The 17954-nt window shown below is 44.6% G+C and overlaps 1 protein-coding gene across 1 annotated transcript in view; it reads left to right on the top strand.

Moving 5' to 3' along the window:
- Positions 1–15158, top strand: part of DCPS (decapping enzyme, scavenger) — a 68595-nt gene extending 53437 nt beyond the window's left edge. Inside the window, exons 5-6 of the mRNA XM_089537787.1 lie at positions 3615–3725; positions 14738–15158. Of these exons, the coding sequence (XP_089393913.1) occupies positions 3615–3725; positions 14738–15013 (387 nt within the window). The 3' untranslated portion in view covers positions 15014–15158. The remainder of the gene's footprint in view (positions 1–3614; positions 3726–14737) is intronic.
- The last annotated feature ends 2796 nt before the right edge of the window (positions 15159–17954 follow it).

Below are 17954 nucleotides of genomic sequence, written 5' to 3'. Positions count from 1 at the left end.
CAGGCCCCACCTGGAATATTGTGTCCAATTCTGGGCAAAACAATTCAAAAAGGACATTGAGAAACTGGAGCGTGTCCAGAGGAGGGCGACTAAAATGGTGAAAGGTCTGGAAACCATGCCCTATGAGGAACGACTTAGGGAGCTGGGGATGTTTAGCGTGGAGAAGAGAAGGTTAAGAGGTGATATGATAGCCCTGTTTAAATATTTGAAAGGATGTCATATTGAGGAGGGAGCAAGCTTGTTTTCTGACGCTCCAGTGATTAGTACACAATGGAGCAAGGGATTCAGGAAAAGAGATTCCAGCTCAACATTAGGAAGAACTTCCTGAAAGTAAGGGCTGTTTGACAGTTAAACACACTTCTTCGTCGGAGTATAGTGGAGTCTCCTTCCTTGGAAGTCTTTAAGCAGATTCTGTATGGCCATCTGTTGGGGGTGCTTTGAGTGAGAGTTCCTGCATGGCAGAATGGGGTTGGACTGGATGCCCTTGGGGTATCTTCGAACTCTACGATTCTATGATTCTATGTTGGTCATAAATTATTTTTGTTTAAAAAAACAACAACCTTGTCTTATCCCAAATGAGCAAGATGATTTCCACTTGATTTCACCCATCAGAGACTCTACCACCATAATTTGTTCAGTACATCATCAAAACACAGTCTTTGGTTTACTGCTCTCCTAATAAACAGAATCCTTACTTAAGAATAAAGTTATAACTCTAGTTTGTTAGGAGAAGCACATGCCAGAGTTGGGCATCACACTAAACTAGGATGGAGAGTGCTGGCTTCTTTAGCCACATGCACTAGCCACAGCACCTGACCAGGAGCAATCTCATTTATTTATGGTTAGCCCTAAACAAACAAACAAAAAAGAATTACAGTAATATACAAACAGGGCCATTGAGTATTTCCATGCAGCTGTATATTGGAGTGTGTGTGTGTGTGTGTGGGGGGGGTATCCATACTGGTGACTAGAAGGTCTTTTAGGGAAGGTTGTTTCCCTTTATTTAGCTCCTTGTTGAAACCACTGCTTTAGCAATTATTGGCTTTAATCTCAGTCCAGCAGTGGAGCCTGTGCACATAGTTCCAGAGGGCTCCATGCACAATAATGCTGAATATGCATCCTCTGAAAGTGAGGGAAAGGTGGCCAGCTGAGGCTGTCCTATTAGCTCCTTCATTCTTTGAACACTGGCAGGATTGATTTGAATACCCCTTACATTGTATACTCAGAAGAGTGGTGTGTCTGTTAGTCTTACTTTACAGAGGATGCTCCTTTAATTTGAAGAACAGTCAGAGAACAATTATTTGTTTGAAGAGAACTACCTTTTGAAGGACTGCTCAGTCCAAGTCCTCTTTAAAGCTCACAAAACATAACAAGGGAGATCAGCGACTGTGGAGGATCTGGATAGCAGACATGGGGGGTGTTCCCACTTGACAGATAAAACGGATTATATTGGCACGATTCTGATTTGGATTATGTTCTGAGAATAATTCAAATTTTTTCCATCGTTTCCATTACGAAAAGGGGCAAATTACCTCGATTCATTTAGCTCCTGTTTTCGTTCTCATTTATTTTAAATCGCTTTATTTTAAAGCGGATTAATTTGCTCCCCATTCCCATTTGTGTCTGCAATCTGTCAGTCAAGCGCCTAGGCTTCAGACGTCACAAGTCTTGGGGGGGGGAGGTTTGGGGCAGCCAATGGAAATCGGCTGCATCTGAGGCTCTTCTGTTGTGTCTCCCCAGACTAGAAGGAGCCTCTATTCATCCTAAACCCCTTGCTCTTCTGAGTCTCCCCATATTAACTGCCATAACTCAGTGCTAGGGAATCCTGGGAATGGTAGTTTATTATGGCACCAGCACTCTCTGGCAGAGGAGGATAAATGTCTCACAAACACAACAGTTCCCATAATTCCTTAGTAATGAGCCAGGGAAGGTTAAGGGGTCTCAAACTGTATTATTTCTACAGTGGGTTTGGAACTACAGATGAGATTTTTTTCGTAAATTAAAAAAGTTGGTACTTTATAATTTACTTTAGAAATACACACACACACACACAAATATACATTCATATGTGTATATATACGTGTGTTCACACACACACACACACACAAATATGTATGTGTGTATATACTTATATGTTTGTGTGTGTGTTTATATATATATGCATGTGTGTGTGTGTGTGAGTATTCATATATAAACATATGTAAGTGTATAAAGATATATATTATACACACACACACACATGTTTATATATGAATACTCACACACACATAGATATATATATATCTTTTTACCTATTTATCTATATAGTGTGTGTTTGTAAAATCGGATCAAGGAGGAGAAGGCAGTGGGGTTCAATGGGTAGAGACTATGCATCCAAAGCTCAGGCTTAGCAAATCGGATCAAGGAGAAGGCAGTGGGGTTCAATGGGTAGAGACTGCATCCAGAGCTCAGGCTTGGCAAATCGGATCAAGGAGGAGAAGGCAGCGGGCTTCAGTGGGGAGAGACTCTTTGGGGAAGAGAGGAGAGAAGGCTCAGATCCCCCCCCCCTCACAGATCCCTGGGCGTCCAGGCTCTCCTTTGTCTTCCCATAGTTCCTCTGGAAGGAGCTTCCATTCCCCCAAATCTCTTTGCCTCCCCCATTGCTCCCTGGGCTGTCTGGGGGGCAATCAAGCAGGGATGTCCTGCAAAGCCCATCTGCTGTTCAGGCGCTCAGGCAGAGGTGAAAAAAGAATAGTTTAAAATGGTGTTTAATGGCTCTCCTCACACATTGGTCTATGAACGAGGAGCAGAGGGGAGGTTGCAATCCACCGGGGGGAAAGGCTATGCGAATGGAAGAAAGAAAATGGCCCTGGTGATGCAGAAAGAGAAGAAAGAGATTGACACCCCCAGGCCAACCCCTTGAGCACTGCTCCTCCCATCTCCTGGTTCCCAAATCAGACACCCTTTTGTTCCCATTCGGATACCGCAAATCGGACCCTGGGAGCAAAAATAATTCATGTTAAAACCTACTGTTTTTTTAAACCGGTGTATAGGCATCTAATCCATATTATACAATAAAACCCGAATCATATTCGAAACTGAATGGGAATGATTTCGGGGCAATGCAGATCAAATTCGGGGTTAGATGGGAACAATGCCCCCTTAATTCGCATCCTAATGTGTGTTTTAGGCCAGTGGAAACACGGCCTGAGTGAGCAGACACACTGCTTTCCAGGTGACAGTTTTCCTCCTTAGGATAAAATATGTTGTGTTTTTCCCCTCTTTAGATTATCACAGGGCTTGGATCCTGTTGGACTACATCTCCAAAAATTCTCATGACTGACTATTCTCATTGTTGCTGGTGGGAATTTTAGGCCCCAAACATCTGGATGGCTACAGTTTCCTAGTTATAGCAATTGTTTTAAAATTTGCGTGCTCACATATACATGTGTGTGAGAGAGCACATGCTAGTATTAGCAAATAGATGTTTACTTTTGTGGTGATATATTTCCTCCTTTTTGTTGATGGAAAACTGGCCAGGGAGGAGGAGGTTTACTCTTTATGACTTATTGTAACCAAATTTGAGAATCCATCTTCTGCTTCTCTAACCTTGGTGATCTGTTTCGTCTTTGCAGCTCGATGATTTGTATTTGATTGCCATCTGCCACTGCCGGCAAATCAAGTCACTACGGGACCTTACAGCTGAGCATCTCCCTTTGCTTTGGAACATCTCAAAAGAAGGAAAGGTGGGTATCCTCTTGGTTTAATTCAGACCTTCCTCATCCTGATTCTTCACAGCCTGAGCATGCATGGGGTCCTTGTGTACTGTTGGAATATTTCTCTCTCTCTCTCTCTCTCTCTCTCTCTCTCTCTCTCTCTCTCTCTCTCACACACACACACACACACACACACACAATCTCCTCTTTCTCTCTTAGCAGTAGTTGACAACCCTAAGTGCTGTGAACAGGAGAATAGTAGGGGAAAGCAGTTTCCCATGAGAAGAAATATTGTTTGAGTGACTAAACAGACGGCCCTAAAGAGATAGCGTGATGCCGCCCCTTTAAGTGCTGGATCAGGGCTGCAGCAATTGCATGCCAGGGCCCCAATCTGGCTATTTGCAGGCTCAAAAAGAGGCAGTAAAATGGAGCTCCTTTTTGAGCTGGCAAAAGGGTGCCCTTTCAGCTGTTGCCAGAGCGCCACAACGCTGCCCGCTGTCTGGGCAGGCCGGCAGCATGACACCGGCATGGGGTGGCGTTGAGGCATCTAAACCCCACGCCACCATGTCACCCCCAAAACGGTGCTTCCTGCTGGTCTGTTTGGGACCTACAATTAAAAGCCCCACACCGTGGAAAAGGGTCTGACTGCATTAAAAGCCCCACACTGTGGAAAAGGGTCTGACTTTCCAAAATAAGCATGTAATTTTGGAAAGCCAGACCCCATTCTGTGGAATGGAGCTTTTAATGCAGACTTTTAAAATTTTAGTGACACAAACAGCAATGTTTCTTTTCATGTGGAAACTGCTTTTCTCTGCTATTCTCCTATTTACAGCATTTAGGGTTATCAACTACTGCTGAGAGAGAAAGAAACTCCTGTGCATTTAACAGAGTTTGATCTGCAATCAGTCAGTCACTATCAGGACACAAAGACTTTTCATGGTGTAGTGCAAAAGACATGGCCAACTGCTAAATGCTATAGATAGAACTGCTGTTAAAGGGAAAGGCACCAGTAGCTGATTCTTTCTTATGTTAACTTACTTCAGAATTTTTGGGAGGATAAAGGGGCGAAGTGGAAATATTACCTTGAATTAATGGCAGAAAGATGAGGTAACAGACTTGAAGCAGGACCTTGTAGTGCTGGAGGCAATATTTCCAATCATACAATGGATTATTGCACTGCAGGGAGGTATGCAAGACCCTGTGCAAGTAAAAGCGTGTTGCCCTGTACATGCCTGGTGCTTCAAAAGGAGTAGGCACCCACCAAGTATGAACCTCCTGCCAGAAGCAAGCTCTCTTTTGAGCAGCCAGATTCTTTAATGCCTGCCTTTGGGAGCTCCTCAAAACCAAGGCTTGAAGGCGGTAGTGTTGTGTATTGATAAGGCACAGATGTAGCTGACTCTTTCTTATGCTACACCTGTGCCTTGTCAATACTTATTTTCCTAAACCAACTCCCATAATGCATTGGTTCCAAGGACATCTCAGAGCAAGGCACTGAAAAATTAGGTGGCTCTGGCACCTTCAAGTTGATTGTTGGCATATAGTGACCCCATGAATACATAGGGTTTTCTTAGGCAAAGAATACACAGAGGTGGTTTGCCAACTCCCTTCTCTGAAATATGCCCTACAGCACCTAAGAGGCCTAGTGGGATGTTCTTATTCTGCTGCTCTAGACTTCAGTAGGATATTGGCCAGGGCAATTATGATGGGGACCTAATGCTGTTGAAATAAATTTAGTGGAAAGAAACACAATTCCTCTTCACCTCTTATTTTGGGCACATGGTGAATTTTTCTAATAACAGTAATAATAATAGTAATAGTGATAATGATGATGACAATGGTGATAGGAGAAAGAGGAGGAGGAGGAGGAAGAACAATTACCTCTGTGAACAGCTGAGTTCTTGCTTCTCACACTGCTCAAGCACTATAGCCTATATCAGCACCTTAAAAAAAGTAATCAATACCACCAGCAGTTCTCAGTGCATGAATATTGTTTCATAGGCAATATTCTACTTGGTTTTTAAAAATGTCTTGTTTGCTCCTTTCTAGTGCATATCCTTTGGGGGGCTGGTTAAGAGCATGAAGAGGATTACAGCTGAAGCCTGCCAACTCCGCCCCCCCCCCCACACACACACACATGCATACGCAAGCATGCACACACAGACACACACACACACTGCTGTAGCAAGACTTGTGTAGATAATGCAGAGATGTAACATTGCACTGCTGGCACCAGATGAGGGCTGACTTGAGGGGAAATTCCAGTGGGCTGAGGGTAGGAGGGTGGGAACTCCATTTCTCTTTAGCTGCTCACTCATGTCCTGTGAAGTTCTGAGAAAATTGCCCCTGTCAGCATCTGAGCAGTTTGTTAACAGCCCAAGTTGGTGAATCTCTGGCTGGCAATCAAGAAGGATTCAAGCTTTCCTCTTCATAATTTAATGTGGAGAATTCTCAAATTATTTATTTTGCATATTTCATATCCAGCAGCGTCTTCCCCACAGTGGAGTGGATTTATACCTTCTCTTGCCAAAAGATTACCCCCCTCCTTCCCTCTCCTGTGGTTACTGCCACCATCCATACTTGGTCTTCAGGGTACAGTTATTTTCCCCAGTGATGAATTGCTGGTTGCCAGGCAGAGCTGACAAAATGAAATGTGTCTTTCTGGGACCATGGAGCATTTCAGAATAGAGTGGCACTGTGCCCAGCAGCAGCTGGCACCCAAGTGGAAATTCAGCAGGAATCCGCTTAAACATCCAGGGCCAAAATCTTTTACATGCTTACTTAGAATGTAAGCTTCACCACAATGAGTGAGGCTTACTTTGGAGTAAATCTGGGCAGGATTGAGTTTTACAGATCCACTTTGCAAAGCTGTCTCTTTACCGCCTGCCTTATGTGTGCCCTTCAGCCCATTACAGCTGCCCTTCCAACAGCACTGTGCCATTTGCTTTGGAAGTGAAAATGAGAGGTCATCGCCGAGCAACTTCAGAAATCTTGCACCAAAAGTTTACTTGGTTAATTTGTTGTTTTTATTTTAAAAACAGTAAGAAGCTGTATAGACATCGATAAAAGATGATCAGATGTTCACATAAATAGCTTTACAAAATTTGTATGGATAGAATTTTAGTGCCATGTTATTGTTGTGATCTGCAGGTTATTTTTGTGAAATTAGAGGATGTTCAGCTCTGGTTGGCAAGCATATTGTGCTCTTGTGAAGATTACCCACAAACACAGAAAGCTGGTTTCTACAGTATTTTAACACATAAAAAGTGCAAAGTGAGCACTTTTTGGTGGGGGAGGGAGCAATGTTTGGCCCCATTTTGCTGCATGCAAATGAGAGTGTGGGGGAGCTGATATAGTCTAAGGCCGGCTGTTAGGCATTTCCCAGAGACAACAAGAAAGGCTGGGCAAGCAATTTGTGTGGTTACCGGTTGAGATGAGTTGCTGGTGGCAGTAGTGATGATGGTTCGATTTCATAGTCTCTGTGACTCGCGTAAGATGGGATTTCTGTGCCTGCACAGTGCAGTTTTCAGAGCTTTCCAAGCTGTGGAAGTAATGTTTTGGTGGTAATCCCATCCCTTTCACTTCCCATATAAAGGCTACCCTGTCCCTCTGCTTATGGAAGACTTGTGTTTCTAAGTATATAAACAAATAAGTTCATAAGTACCTATGCAAAGAATGAGAAAAAAGGATGATGTTTTAAGGTGTAATAAATTGTTATGAGTTGGTTTAACACAAGGTTAATAATAAAGATGTAACTGGAATACTTTCTTAGTAAAGGTTGAGTTTCATAAATGTATTTTAAAAATATAGTATGTTAGAGTTTTCAATTTCAGTGCTTGTGTTTAAATCAAAGTCTCAAATCCATTTCATTGTTTGAGAAGAATCAGATGCAGAGTGAGTATTAAGTTAAGTGCCAGCCTGGGAAAAGATAATGAATATTGCCCTAAGGAATTTGGGGGTCATTAAACTGTTAATGATGACAACTAATCCTTTGATGTCCTGAATCACTGGGAACAGGGAGAGATAACTTGTGGAAAGGAATTTCAGAACTATGTGCATTGCAAAAATGTTTTGGGAAGGTATATAAGTGGCACATTTTGGGTGGGAGTAAAATGTTGTAACAGCTTTTTGACTTTGAGAGTGGAGCTGGTCTTTGTTACTGTATATAGCAATAGCAAGTACATTTCTGTACTCCTCAGCAGTGAACTAGCACTCCCTAAGCAGTTTATAATGTGTAAGCCAGTTGCCCTCCAAAAGCTGGGTACTCATTTTACCGACCTACAACAGGATGGATGTCTGAGTGGACATTGGAGCCCTCCTTTGGGACGAACTTACAACGTTGTAACTACTGTGCCACCAGGGCTCCTTGTGTATCTGTGATTTTGGGTTTGCAATTTAGATCTGTCTGAAGCATTTTCCTAGCAAGTTATATCCTCCATTCCTTCAATAAAGAGCTTATCTGTTAACTTCAGAAGCCAGTTATTGAGTATGGGGAGGGCAGCAGCTAGTTCTTGACAACCATCATCCCAAGCCTAACTCTGTATTGTTGACGTGGCACGATCCACATCTTCCCAAAGGATCCACTCTACTCCATCAGACAAAGAGGAATAGAAGCTGAATGCTGTGGGGAGTAGGTTCTATTCAGTCTTGTTTCTCATCTTTCAAATTGCCACATACTCCACCTGTATGGGCACATGTCACCAGTTCCTCTTGAACAAACTCTCTCTGTTCATTGACCACTTGCCACAGGAGGGCAGTAGGATAGTCATGACCATCACACTGAAGCCTGAATGCTTGACTGACAACACATAAGCATGGCACGCCACTTGCCAACTGTGGGGGTAAAGCCATTGCAGGGGCAGTAGCTCGCCACCATGCATGGCTCTGTTCTTCAGGCCTGTCAGCACAAGCACACAACACAATTGAAGATTTGCCTTTTGATGAGGCAGGCCTCTATGGACAGACGCCTCAAGCATAATCACAAAATGAGATCCATGGCTTGAAAATTCAGCTTGCAGCAGCTTACCCACCAGTTCAAGCCCCGATATCAGCACTTCCCTTCTGGTTATCAACAGTCCTTTAGTTTAGCTGTCCTCTGGCAACAAAAGCATCCTTCTCTTCAGCAAAATCCTTCTCATAAGCCCTATTTCACCCTCGATGGCAGGCTGTTTTGCTTTTTCTCCCTTTTCTTTGGTCTATGCACGGCTCCATGCATTTTTCAAAGTGCCTGGTGGTCTCATCCTGTTTCCCTACATTAGCAACTGGCTTCTCTTGATGAGAAGTCACCTCCAACGTCTGTACCACACACGCCTTCCTGGACGCACTCATCTTTATGGTCAGTTACAAAAAGTCTCAACTGATGCCTACCCAGTGCATCCAGTTCATCGTGGCGATCCTTGATTCTCAGGCACAAACAACCTTCCTCCCAGGGAACCAGGCTTCCATCCTCCTCTGATCCCTTAACCTTTTCCTCCACTCCTGCAAGGTTTGTGCAAAGAATGTTTGTGCAAAGATTCCCCCCAGATCCATTTCAGTCTGGCTTGAGGCCAGGCTATGGGACAGAGAAAAAGCTTGTAGGGAGCTGGGGATGTTCAGCCTGGAGAAGAGAAGGTTAAGAGGTGATATATATGATAGCCCTGTTTAAATATTTGAAGGGATGCCGTATTGAGGAGGGACAAACTTGTTTTCTGCTGCTCCAGAGAATAGGACCCAATGGAGCAATGAATGCAAGCTCCAGGAATTAAGAGGAATTTCCTGAGAGTAAGGGCTGTTCGACAGAGGAACACACTCCTTCCTCTGAGATTGTGGTGGAGTCTCCCTCCTTGGAGGTCTTTAAGCAGAGGCTGGATGGCCATCTGTCAGTGGGGATGCTTTTAATGAGATTTCCTGCATGGCAGAAGAAGGGGGTTGGATTGGGTGGCCCTTGCAGTCTCTTCCAACTCTATTATTCTATGATTGCTAGATGACCTCCACAAGGAACTAGACAGGTGGAGTGTGTGCCTGATGGTTCTGCTAGACCTTTCAATACCATCAACCCTCATATTCTTCTGGGACGTGAGATGGGACTCTTAGGCATTGGTTTCAGTCTTGAAGGGGTAGACTCAGAAGGTGGAGCTAGGTGATGCCTGTTAGAAAAGTTGGCCACTAGCATGTGGTGTCTCCAGGGCTCACTTCTGTCCCCCATGCTGTTTAATATTTACATTAAACAACTTGGAGACACCATCCAGAGGTTTGAGGTTCAATATCATCAGTATGCTGCTGACACAATTCTATCTCTCCTTTCCATCTGACTCCAAGAAAGTTGTTTCTGTACTAAACCAGTGTCTGCTATCAGTAATGAAATGGATGAGGGTGAACAAACTGAAATTTAATCTAGCCAAAACACAGGTGCCCCTGTTCAGTCAGAAGGCAGAGAATAGAGTTTGAAACTGTGGTGGTTGGAGTTACACACACACATATACACACAGACACAAACCCCAAACTCTCAGACTTGCATCTTGGGTGTTCTCCTGGACTCGAATCTGAGCCTGGCCAGGAGTGCATTTGCACAGCTAAAACTAGTGTGCCAGCTACTCCCATTCCTTGAGAAGCCAGATCTGGTGATGGTGATACAAGCTTTGATTACATTCCCTTTTGACTAAGTATGTTTTAAATCTTTTTAACTCTTTTTAATTGTGTTTTAAAAATAATATTGTTATTTAATTATTTTTTTACTTTTGTAAGCTAGTGTTTTAGCTTAATCTTTTAAAAATTATTATAAGCCATCTCAGGAGAACAAATAAGGACATTTCTAACCATGACGTCGCTTCCTTCTGCATATCTGCTCATGTCATCCTTAATGTGAAACATCTTTTTTTTTAAAAAATCCCTCATGTTTGACAGGTTTCCTCTTTTGTTTCACATTTCTGTTGGCTCAGGAGCTCTTGAATGGCTTGTCAGGAGCTCTTGAATGGCCCGTCACTTTAGAAAACAGCTAAGTTAAGTTGGTCAGCATTATTCAGGCTGTAACATTACGCTTCTGGGCAGAGCAAAGCAACCCATCTTTGAAAACAGTTTCCCATTTCCTCTTGGCTCTGCCTAATTCTGGGGAATAAGTTGGATCACAGATCTTCAGCTGGAGCCAAATACACACTTTGCCTGTTCTTCCCAAAACTAAAGGAATTGTTCACAGAGAATTAGTTTTTGCAACATGTTGCATTTTTCTCTCTTGTGAAGGTGTAATTAAGAGGGCTTCAAAGTGCAACCCTGGCACTTCACATTTTACTTTCTTGGGGTAGGTTACACAGGAGGATAGGCCTAACTGGTTTTGCATGGTGGCTGTGAGTGGAGCTGTTTGTGCTCAGTGTCCCACAGTGCTAATGGAACCAGGCGGGGGAAGTGCCAAACCCTTTTGGTTTGTGGGGACACTGTGACTTCATCTTTTCTGTTGCCCTGCTGGACTTTGTTACAGCCACCACAATAGCAAGGGGTGGGGAAACCAATTTCCCCAACAACATTGCAGGATTGTGAACTGTTCGTTTTGCAACACAAAGTATTTTGGACTGGCTTGCTCTGAAATGGGAAATGAATTTACAAAAAACAACCCTGTTCCTTTGGAAGTAACGATGAAGATCCTATTAGAATAGGAGGACATGATGCATCGCAGAGGCTCAAACAAAGGCTGCAGGGACTGCAATGGAAACCAAAGCAGAAACCGTCTCTGTCAGGACACAAAGCTTTCTGGCCAGATCCTGATGGCTTGTTGTTCCACAACACAAGTCAAAAAATGACTTACACTGCCGGCACATCAGCAGAGGATTCTACTCCAAAACGTTTTGAACTGTTTTCTGGTTATGATTCAACACCTTTGTCTGCCTTTTGAAATTCCCCTTGGGGCTGTGGCTCTGGCAAGCCCATTGTTGCAGGGGATTATTTGGGTTGTGATGTCAAGTTGATTCCTGTCTTGAGATGTGTGGGATTGGCATAGGAACACTACATGGTTTTAACTGTTTTAACTTGCCTTGATTTGTTAGATAGGTTAGTATGTTTTAGAATGGTCTTTTATTGTTTTATATTTTAAACTGCTTAAATTGATCCTGTTGTTCACCACACTGAGATCTTCGGATATAGGGTGGAATATACATATTTTTTGAAAAAATAAATATAATTTCAAGTAAAATGTTGCCAGGATCAAGAGACTGATGTCCAGAGCAGATGAAATTTGCCACCATTGCAATCTTCTTGAAAATTCAAATTAAACATGCAGCATAGAACAGAGAGATTAAGCCAGAGCCTGACCCAGCAAAATGGTTTCCTGTGATTTCTGAGTCAGATAAAGAGCCTGGCATTTTTGGAGCATTCTGACATGTTCAGTGCTGCTGTTCATAGCTTTGAATACATTATGTGGTAATGGGAGTCTACAGTTTGCCAAACCACTCAGAGTGATGAAGCTGGAGTAGAAAGCCATAAAATTCAGGAAAGGTCGCTTTTGAGGGGGGCATGCACTCATCCATCACAACCTTGGCCCAGGGGTCTTGTTACCAAAGTAACGGAAAGGGAATAAGAGCTAAAACAGACAAGCCCAAGGCCTGCATTATGTGTTTCTGGTGGGGGGGGGTGTTCAACCTGATAGAGCAGTGTAATGTCATGTTTGTGTGTACATGCTTATGGCCATGTGTGGAAAAGACTGGGAATGAGAGCAGATGTCTGAAAATTCCTGTAAGGTGTACCACACACTTAGACACATCACTGCCAAGTCATTGAAATAGTTCGTGATTCACCTAGTTTGGGAAAGGCTGATGTGCACAAAACTGCTGCAAACCAGAAATCAGTTCCATGAAGCATGCAGCCAGTCTAGAGCTTAGTTCCAAGGTAATAGTTTCCCAGGCTTGAAATAGCTTCTTGTTTGTTACCTTTGTTCTAATCATCTTAATCTGTAAACACTGGCAGAAGAAGCTTACAAACCAGATGGGAACTGCTGAGCTCCAGGTCTGGCTCATTCTCTATCCCTTGGGCAGGGAATGTGGGGAAGGAGAAGAGGTTTTTGTGACCTTGAAGCAGACTTTCCACCCAAATGCTCCTTGGGGTTCTTTGGGAACCCATTTTGGCATATCCTCCTTGCCACTATCACCATTTTAGGCCCAAGGGAGGCCTTTTCCCAGCAGGAAGTGAACTGGGCCTAGAATGGCCAAGAGGTAGTAAAAATGGATAAAATGCTGCACAACAACCCCAGAGGCCAGTTAATAAAATTTAAAATTAAAAAAAGGGGAGGGGAATGCAACCTCAGTCCCAATTGTTGCCCTATTTGTGCATCACTAGATTTGTTCAAAATTTGTCTCAAAAAATGTACAGCCAGCCCTCCTTATCCACGGATTTTTTATCCATGTAGTCAAGCATCCACAACTTGAAAATATTCCAAGAAAGTATACATTCCAAATAGGGAACCTTGATTTTGCCACTTGGTATAAAGGGCACCATTTTGCTATGCTATTATATTTAATGGGACTTGAGCATCCACAGATTTTGTTATCCACATGGCATCCTGGGATAGCAAGGTCCCACTGTTTATGTGCTGACTCTCACCTGGACCGAAACACCATCCCATCCTTCATTGTGGGGTTGACAGCAGCCAAGTGGGCTCAATGGCTCCTTAGCCTGCTTTCCAGGTGCTCACTTTTGATGGGCAGTCTCAATGCTTTCCTGTTTTTCAACTACACTTGAACTAGCCCTTCGATGAAAGGATGATTTCAAAACAGTGTTGTCATGTGCATAGCCTCCCAATTTGGCAGGGACAGGCCTAAATAATCCTCTGTTGTCCCACATTTTCAGTGGCTTTTAAAATGGTTTCTCTCTCCTCCTCCTTTGTCCTTTGCTTACTTCCATGGCTGCAAACTAAGTTAGAAGTGCAAAAGTAGTTTGCACTCAGCTTGCTGGGAGGAGAGGACTGAAGGAATCAGAACCTTTCCCTTCCCAATAGCAAACTGTTGCAGTTCTTCCTAGCTTGGATGTGCTTCTTCATTAATAACTTTTGGCCTCTTAACTTCATTCTGGTGATATTTGGCAACAGGTCCCTTTTTTAATCTGTGAAATGTCGGAGGATATGTATGTGATAGTCCTTTTAAATAGAAGATTATCTTCTGCAAGGTAGAACATGTAGTGTGTTTTATGAACAGGAGTCCTTCAGACATTTGCTCCTCCATCAGCATATTAGCCCAGGAAAGAGCCCTTAATGCTGCTTGTGACAGAGTCGATAGGCAAGCTTGGCATTCTGGCAATCGCAGTTCAGGTAGATTGTGAGGCGGAGGCTGCTTGGAATTGAAACATATAAAAGCAGGAGTGAGAGGCAGAGAGAGATTCATCAGAGCGAGACAGATGAGGAACCTGACGGAGGCAGAGAGGCCTTCCAACAGGAGAGGAGTTGAGTCTAGAGGGGACTGGGAGAAGCCTGCAAGTAAAGGTTCATGTAACCACCCTGAGTTTGAAGTAACCTGCCCAAGATACTTTCTTGCTTTGTGTTATTTAATGAAGTTACTGTTTATGTTTTATAGCAGATGTCTCTGTCTGAGTGAATTCTATGTAGAGAGATCTTGCGGCACCTGGAGCATGTCCAAAGGAGAGCAACTAAAATGGTGAAGGGAAAGACTTAGGGAGCTAGGTATGTTTAGCCTGGAGAAGAGAAGGTTAAGGGGTGATATGATAGCCCTGTTTAAATACTTGAAGGGATGTCATATTGAGGAGGGAGCAAGATTGTTTTCTGCTGCTCCAGAGAATAAGACACAAAGCAATGGATGCAAACTACAGGAAAAGAGGTTCCAGATCAACATTAGGAGGAACTTCCTGAGAGTAAGGGCTGTTCGACAGTGGAACATACTCCTTTCTCGGAGATTGTAGTGGAGTCTCCTTCCTTGGAGGCCTTTAAACAGAGTGCGTAGATGACTAAAAGTGGAGTGGAGGAATAAAATATGAAGAAATATCTAAGGTTTTGACTTGACTTGTGGTACAATCACTAAAAAGGAGAAAGGGCTGATTTAAAACATTAACATGTTATGCTTCCCCCCCCCCCCCAGGAGGCCATAGCGAAGCGCTTCAGCATCTCTGGGTCCCAGTTACGGGTCTACCTCCATTACCAGCCATCCTACTACCATCTCCATGTCCATTTCACTGCCCTAAGCTACGATGCGCCCGGATGCACTGTGGAGCGAGCCCACCTCCTCTCCGACGTAATAGAAAACCTGGAGTATGATTCGCAGTACTATCAGAAGCGGACATTGGCCTTCGCCCTCCGGGCTGATGAACCTCTGCTGAAGAAATTCCAGGAAGCTGGTCAAGTCCAAACCGCTTGAGGAAAGCCACCTAGGCGTTTAGACATTTTCTAGTGATCATTTCATATTTTCAGTCTTGAAGAGACTGGTCCATGTTTTGTAAAACATAAGACTGAATTTCCATTCCTGTTGCATTAGGAGCATTTTTATTCATTCTTTGTATCAATAAAAAACAGTGTTCTGGATGGATTGCCTCCCTCCTCTTGTTATTTTTTTTATTTTTATTTTTACTGGGGTATGCTTTGCTACCCTCAAACATTTCTAACAAGACAAAGAATGGCTCTCCAGATGTTGAACTCCATTTCCCATCCAGCCCAGTCAGCATGCCCAATTGTGGGTGCCAGCGGAAGCTGCAGTTCGATACCATCTGGGGGGGGGGGGGATCTAGTCTGTATGGAGCATGTAACTGACATGGTGTGGGGTATGCAGGGGTGTCATAAGGGGTGTGTGGATTGTAGCAGGTACCAATGTGAGAGTGTGACAGCTGGTCAGGCTGCTGCTGCTGGTGTGTGGTGCTGCTGCCATTGCCTGCCCCTTTCTTCTCTGCTGCCATGGCTTTCTCAGCTGAGGCACAGGAGAAGAAGGGGTGAGCACACACACCCCTTCCAGCTTCTCTGCTACCCTGGATCTCTCTGCCAAGGGAGCCAATGCAGTGTGGGCGCATGCCCCTTCCATCCCCTCCTGCCGCCTTACTTACTTGGCCACCTGTCTGCCCCTGACTGCCTATTCTGGGTCTCAACATGCAAATAAGCAAGGCAGCAGGAGGGTAGAGTAGGGTAGGAGCGTGTTGCCAGAGAGAGCTAGGGTAACAGAGACTTTCCAGGTGTGCCCAGGTGGCAGGTAGACTGCTGGAGTGACAGGCAAGTGACGCAGCGGGAAGCAAGAGAGGGAAGGAGGGTGGGACAGGCCACCGCCGCTGCTCCCTCTGGCAGCCCTTTCTGAGTGACATCAACCCTAGTCATACCTCTGGGTATCTCTCCCTAAATCCTGCACCATATATTCTGACATTACATTGACTTTCCAAAACTGGATTTCTCAAGATGGTAGTCCTCTCCATGTTTCTTTATTTATTATTTTTTTGTTTTATCCTGCCTTTCTCCCAAAGTGGAACAACATCTATAAAACACATGAAAACAACCATTAAAATTATGCAAGAGTAATCCCTGCTGGACACTGTCTGCCATTTCCTACTGCATATGCATGCATAAGATTGTTCTGTAAGAATAGACAACACAGTAATATAGGTCTGCATCCAAAGACTGGTCTTTGAATTAAAATCAGGATGTGAACATGGATGTCCTGTTCCAAATTTTGGTAAAGTCTTTTTTGAATTTACCATTGATTCAGCAGACTAGCAATAAGATTTCTATCCCCCAAAGTAAGTATTCCTATCACTTCTTTTTCTTTCTCCCTTTCTCATGGTTACCCAGACTGCAGTTTCTCTTCTTACCTTTTCTTGCCATCAGTGGCTTTAAGATTTTCCTAAGCCACACCTTGATGTAAGTGCGTTACAGACCGCCCCTTTGGGGCGGCCTGTAGGTGCACCTTTCCCTGCCGGATCGGGGCCTCAGCGGCCAGAGCAGCAACCGCTGAGGCCCCGATCCGCCACTTTCCGGGCTGCAGGGAAGCGGCAAAAGGCCCCTTCCCCGCAGCCTGGAAAGGGGTGTCCTTGGGGCTTCAAGCCCCAAGGACACCCCGCGGCGGCGGGGAGAAGGAGAAAGGGGCCATTTGGCCCCTTTCTCCTTTGGTCCGCTGGGCGCAGCCGTCTGAAGGCTGCGCCCAGCGGACCAAACCAGGAAGGAGCTCCGAAACGGAGCTCCTTCTGGGGTTGCGGAAAGGGCGCCCTAGGCGCCCTGCCGCGACCCCAATACGTCACAACCGCACCACCTCGTTTGGAGGCGGCGCGGCCGTGACGTATCGATGGCGGCGGCTGTGTGGAATGGCTGTTGCCATTTTGTGCACGCACAGCGCGCACTAGGGTTAGGGCGGTGCAGAAGCACTGCCCCGTCTTAACCCTAGTACGCGCTCCACGCGTACTTTTAAGCCCGTCTGTAACGGGCCTTAGTCCCTCTTTCGCTTGGCTCTATGCCCCTGACTCTTTCTCATTGCTCTTCCCACTCCTCCCACAGTTTACTTTAGCCCCTGACTTCCTCACCCACATTCAGCCATCTGACTTTCTTTAGTACCTGGGCCTTTTACAGTCTTCTCATTTCAACAGCAAGAAGCCCTGCGTGTGACTATGACAAGGTAAGGAAATAAAATAGAAGTCAGGGCCAGATCCCTCCATCCCAAATGCTCCAAGGGCTAGCTCAGGGTGCGCCCTGAAACCTTCCAGGAGTCCCCCAAAGACCCTCACTCAACACCAATTCTCTCTCTCTCTCTCTCTCTCTCTCTCTCTCTCACACACAATTTTCAATCAATTTTTTCTCTAAAACATGCAGACACCCCACATTTCAAAATATAGAAACCCCCCAGAACCCTGTACTCCCCAAATACCTGTTTTCTTTGTCAGTCACTCTCAAAATGTAAAGAGGAAGAAGGTCTGCAGAGGAAATACCTCCATTTTCCTCTCTGGTACCTCTCAAATGGCAATAGGGAACAGAATCAGACTCACAGAGTTGAAAGAGACTGCAAGGGCCATCCAGCCCAATCCCATTCTGCCATGCATCCCCATTGACAGATGGCCATCCAGCCTCTACTTAAAGACCTTCAAGGAGGGAGGAGGCATGAATCTTCCTCTTGCCATTATGAGAATGGCTGCAGAGCAGGTATTTGGGCTTTGTGTATCTGTGCAGCCCATGAAGAGTCTTGGCAGAAAATGGGCCTGCCATGCACTTGCCCAGGGCTGCATCTCCTAATGTTCTCAGGCCCCTCGATGAAGCATTGCATGAAGCTCTGAACCCTGTTGGCAGTTTCGCCTCTATCCCTTTTCCACATTTCTTTTGCTTCCTACAGAGAAGAC

This window comes from Sceloporus occidentalis, unplaced genomic scaffold, assembly GCF_023333645.1.
Source record: "Sceloporus occidentalis isolate IW3139 unplaced genomic scaffold, rSceOcc1.0.p SCAF_9, whole genome shotgun sequence".
In the NCBI taxonomy this organism is placed as follows: Eukaryota; Metazoa; Chordata; class Lepidosauria; order Squamata; family Phrynosomatidae; genus Sceloporus; species Sceloporus occidentalis.
This window is presented reverse-complemented; position numbering and strand designations above follow the sequence as displayed.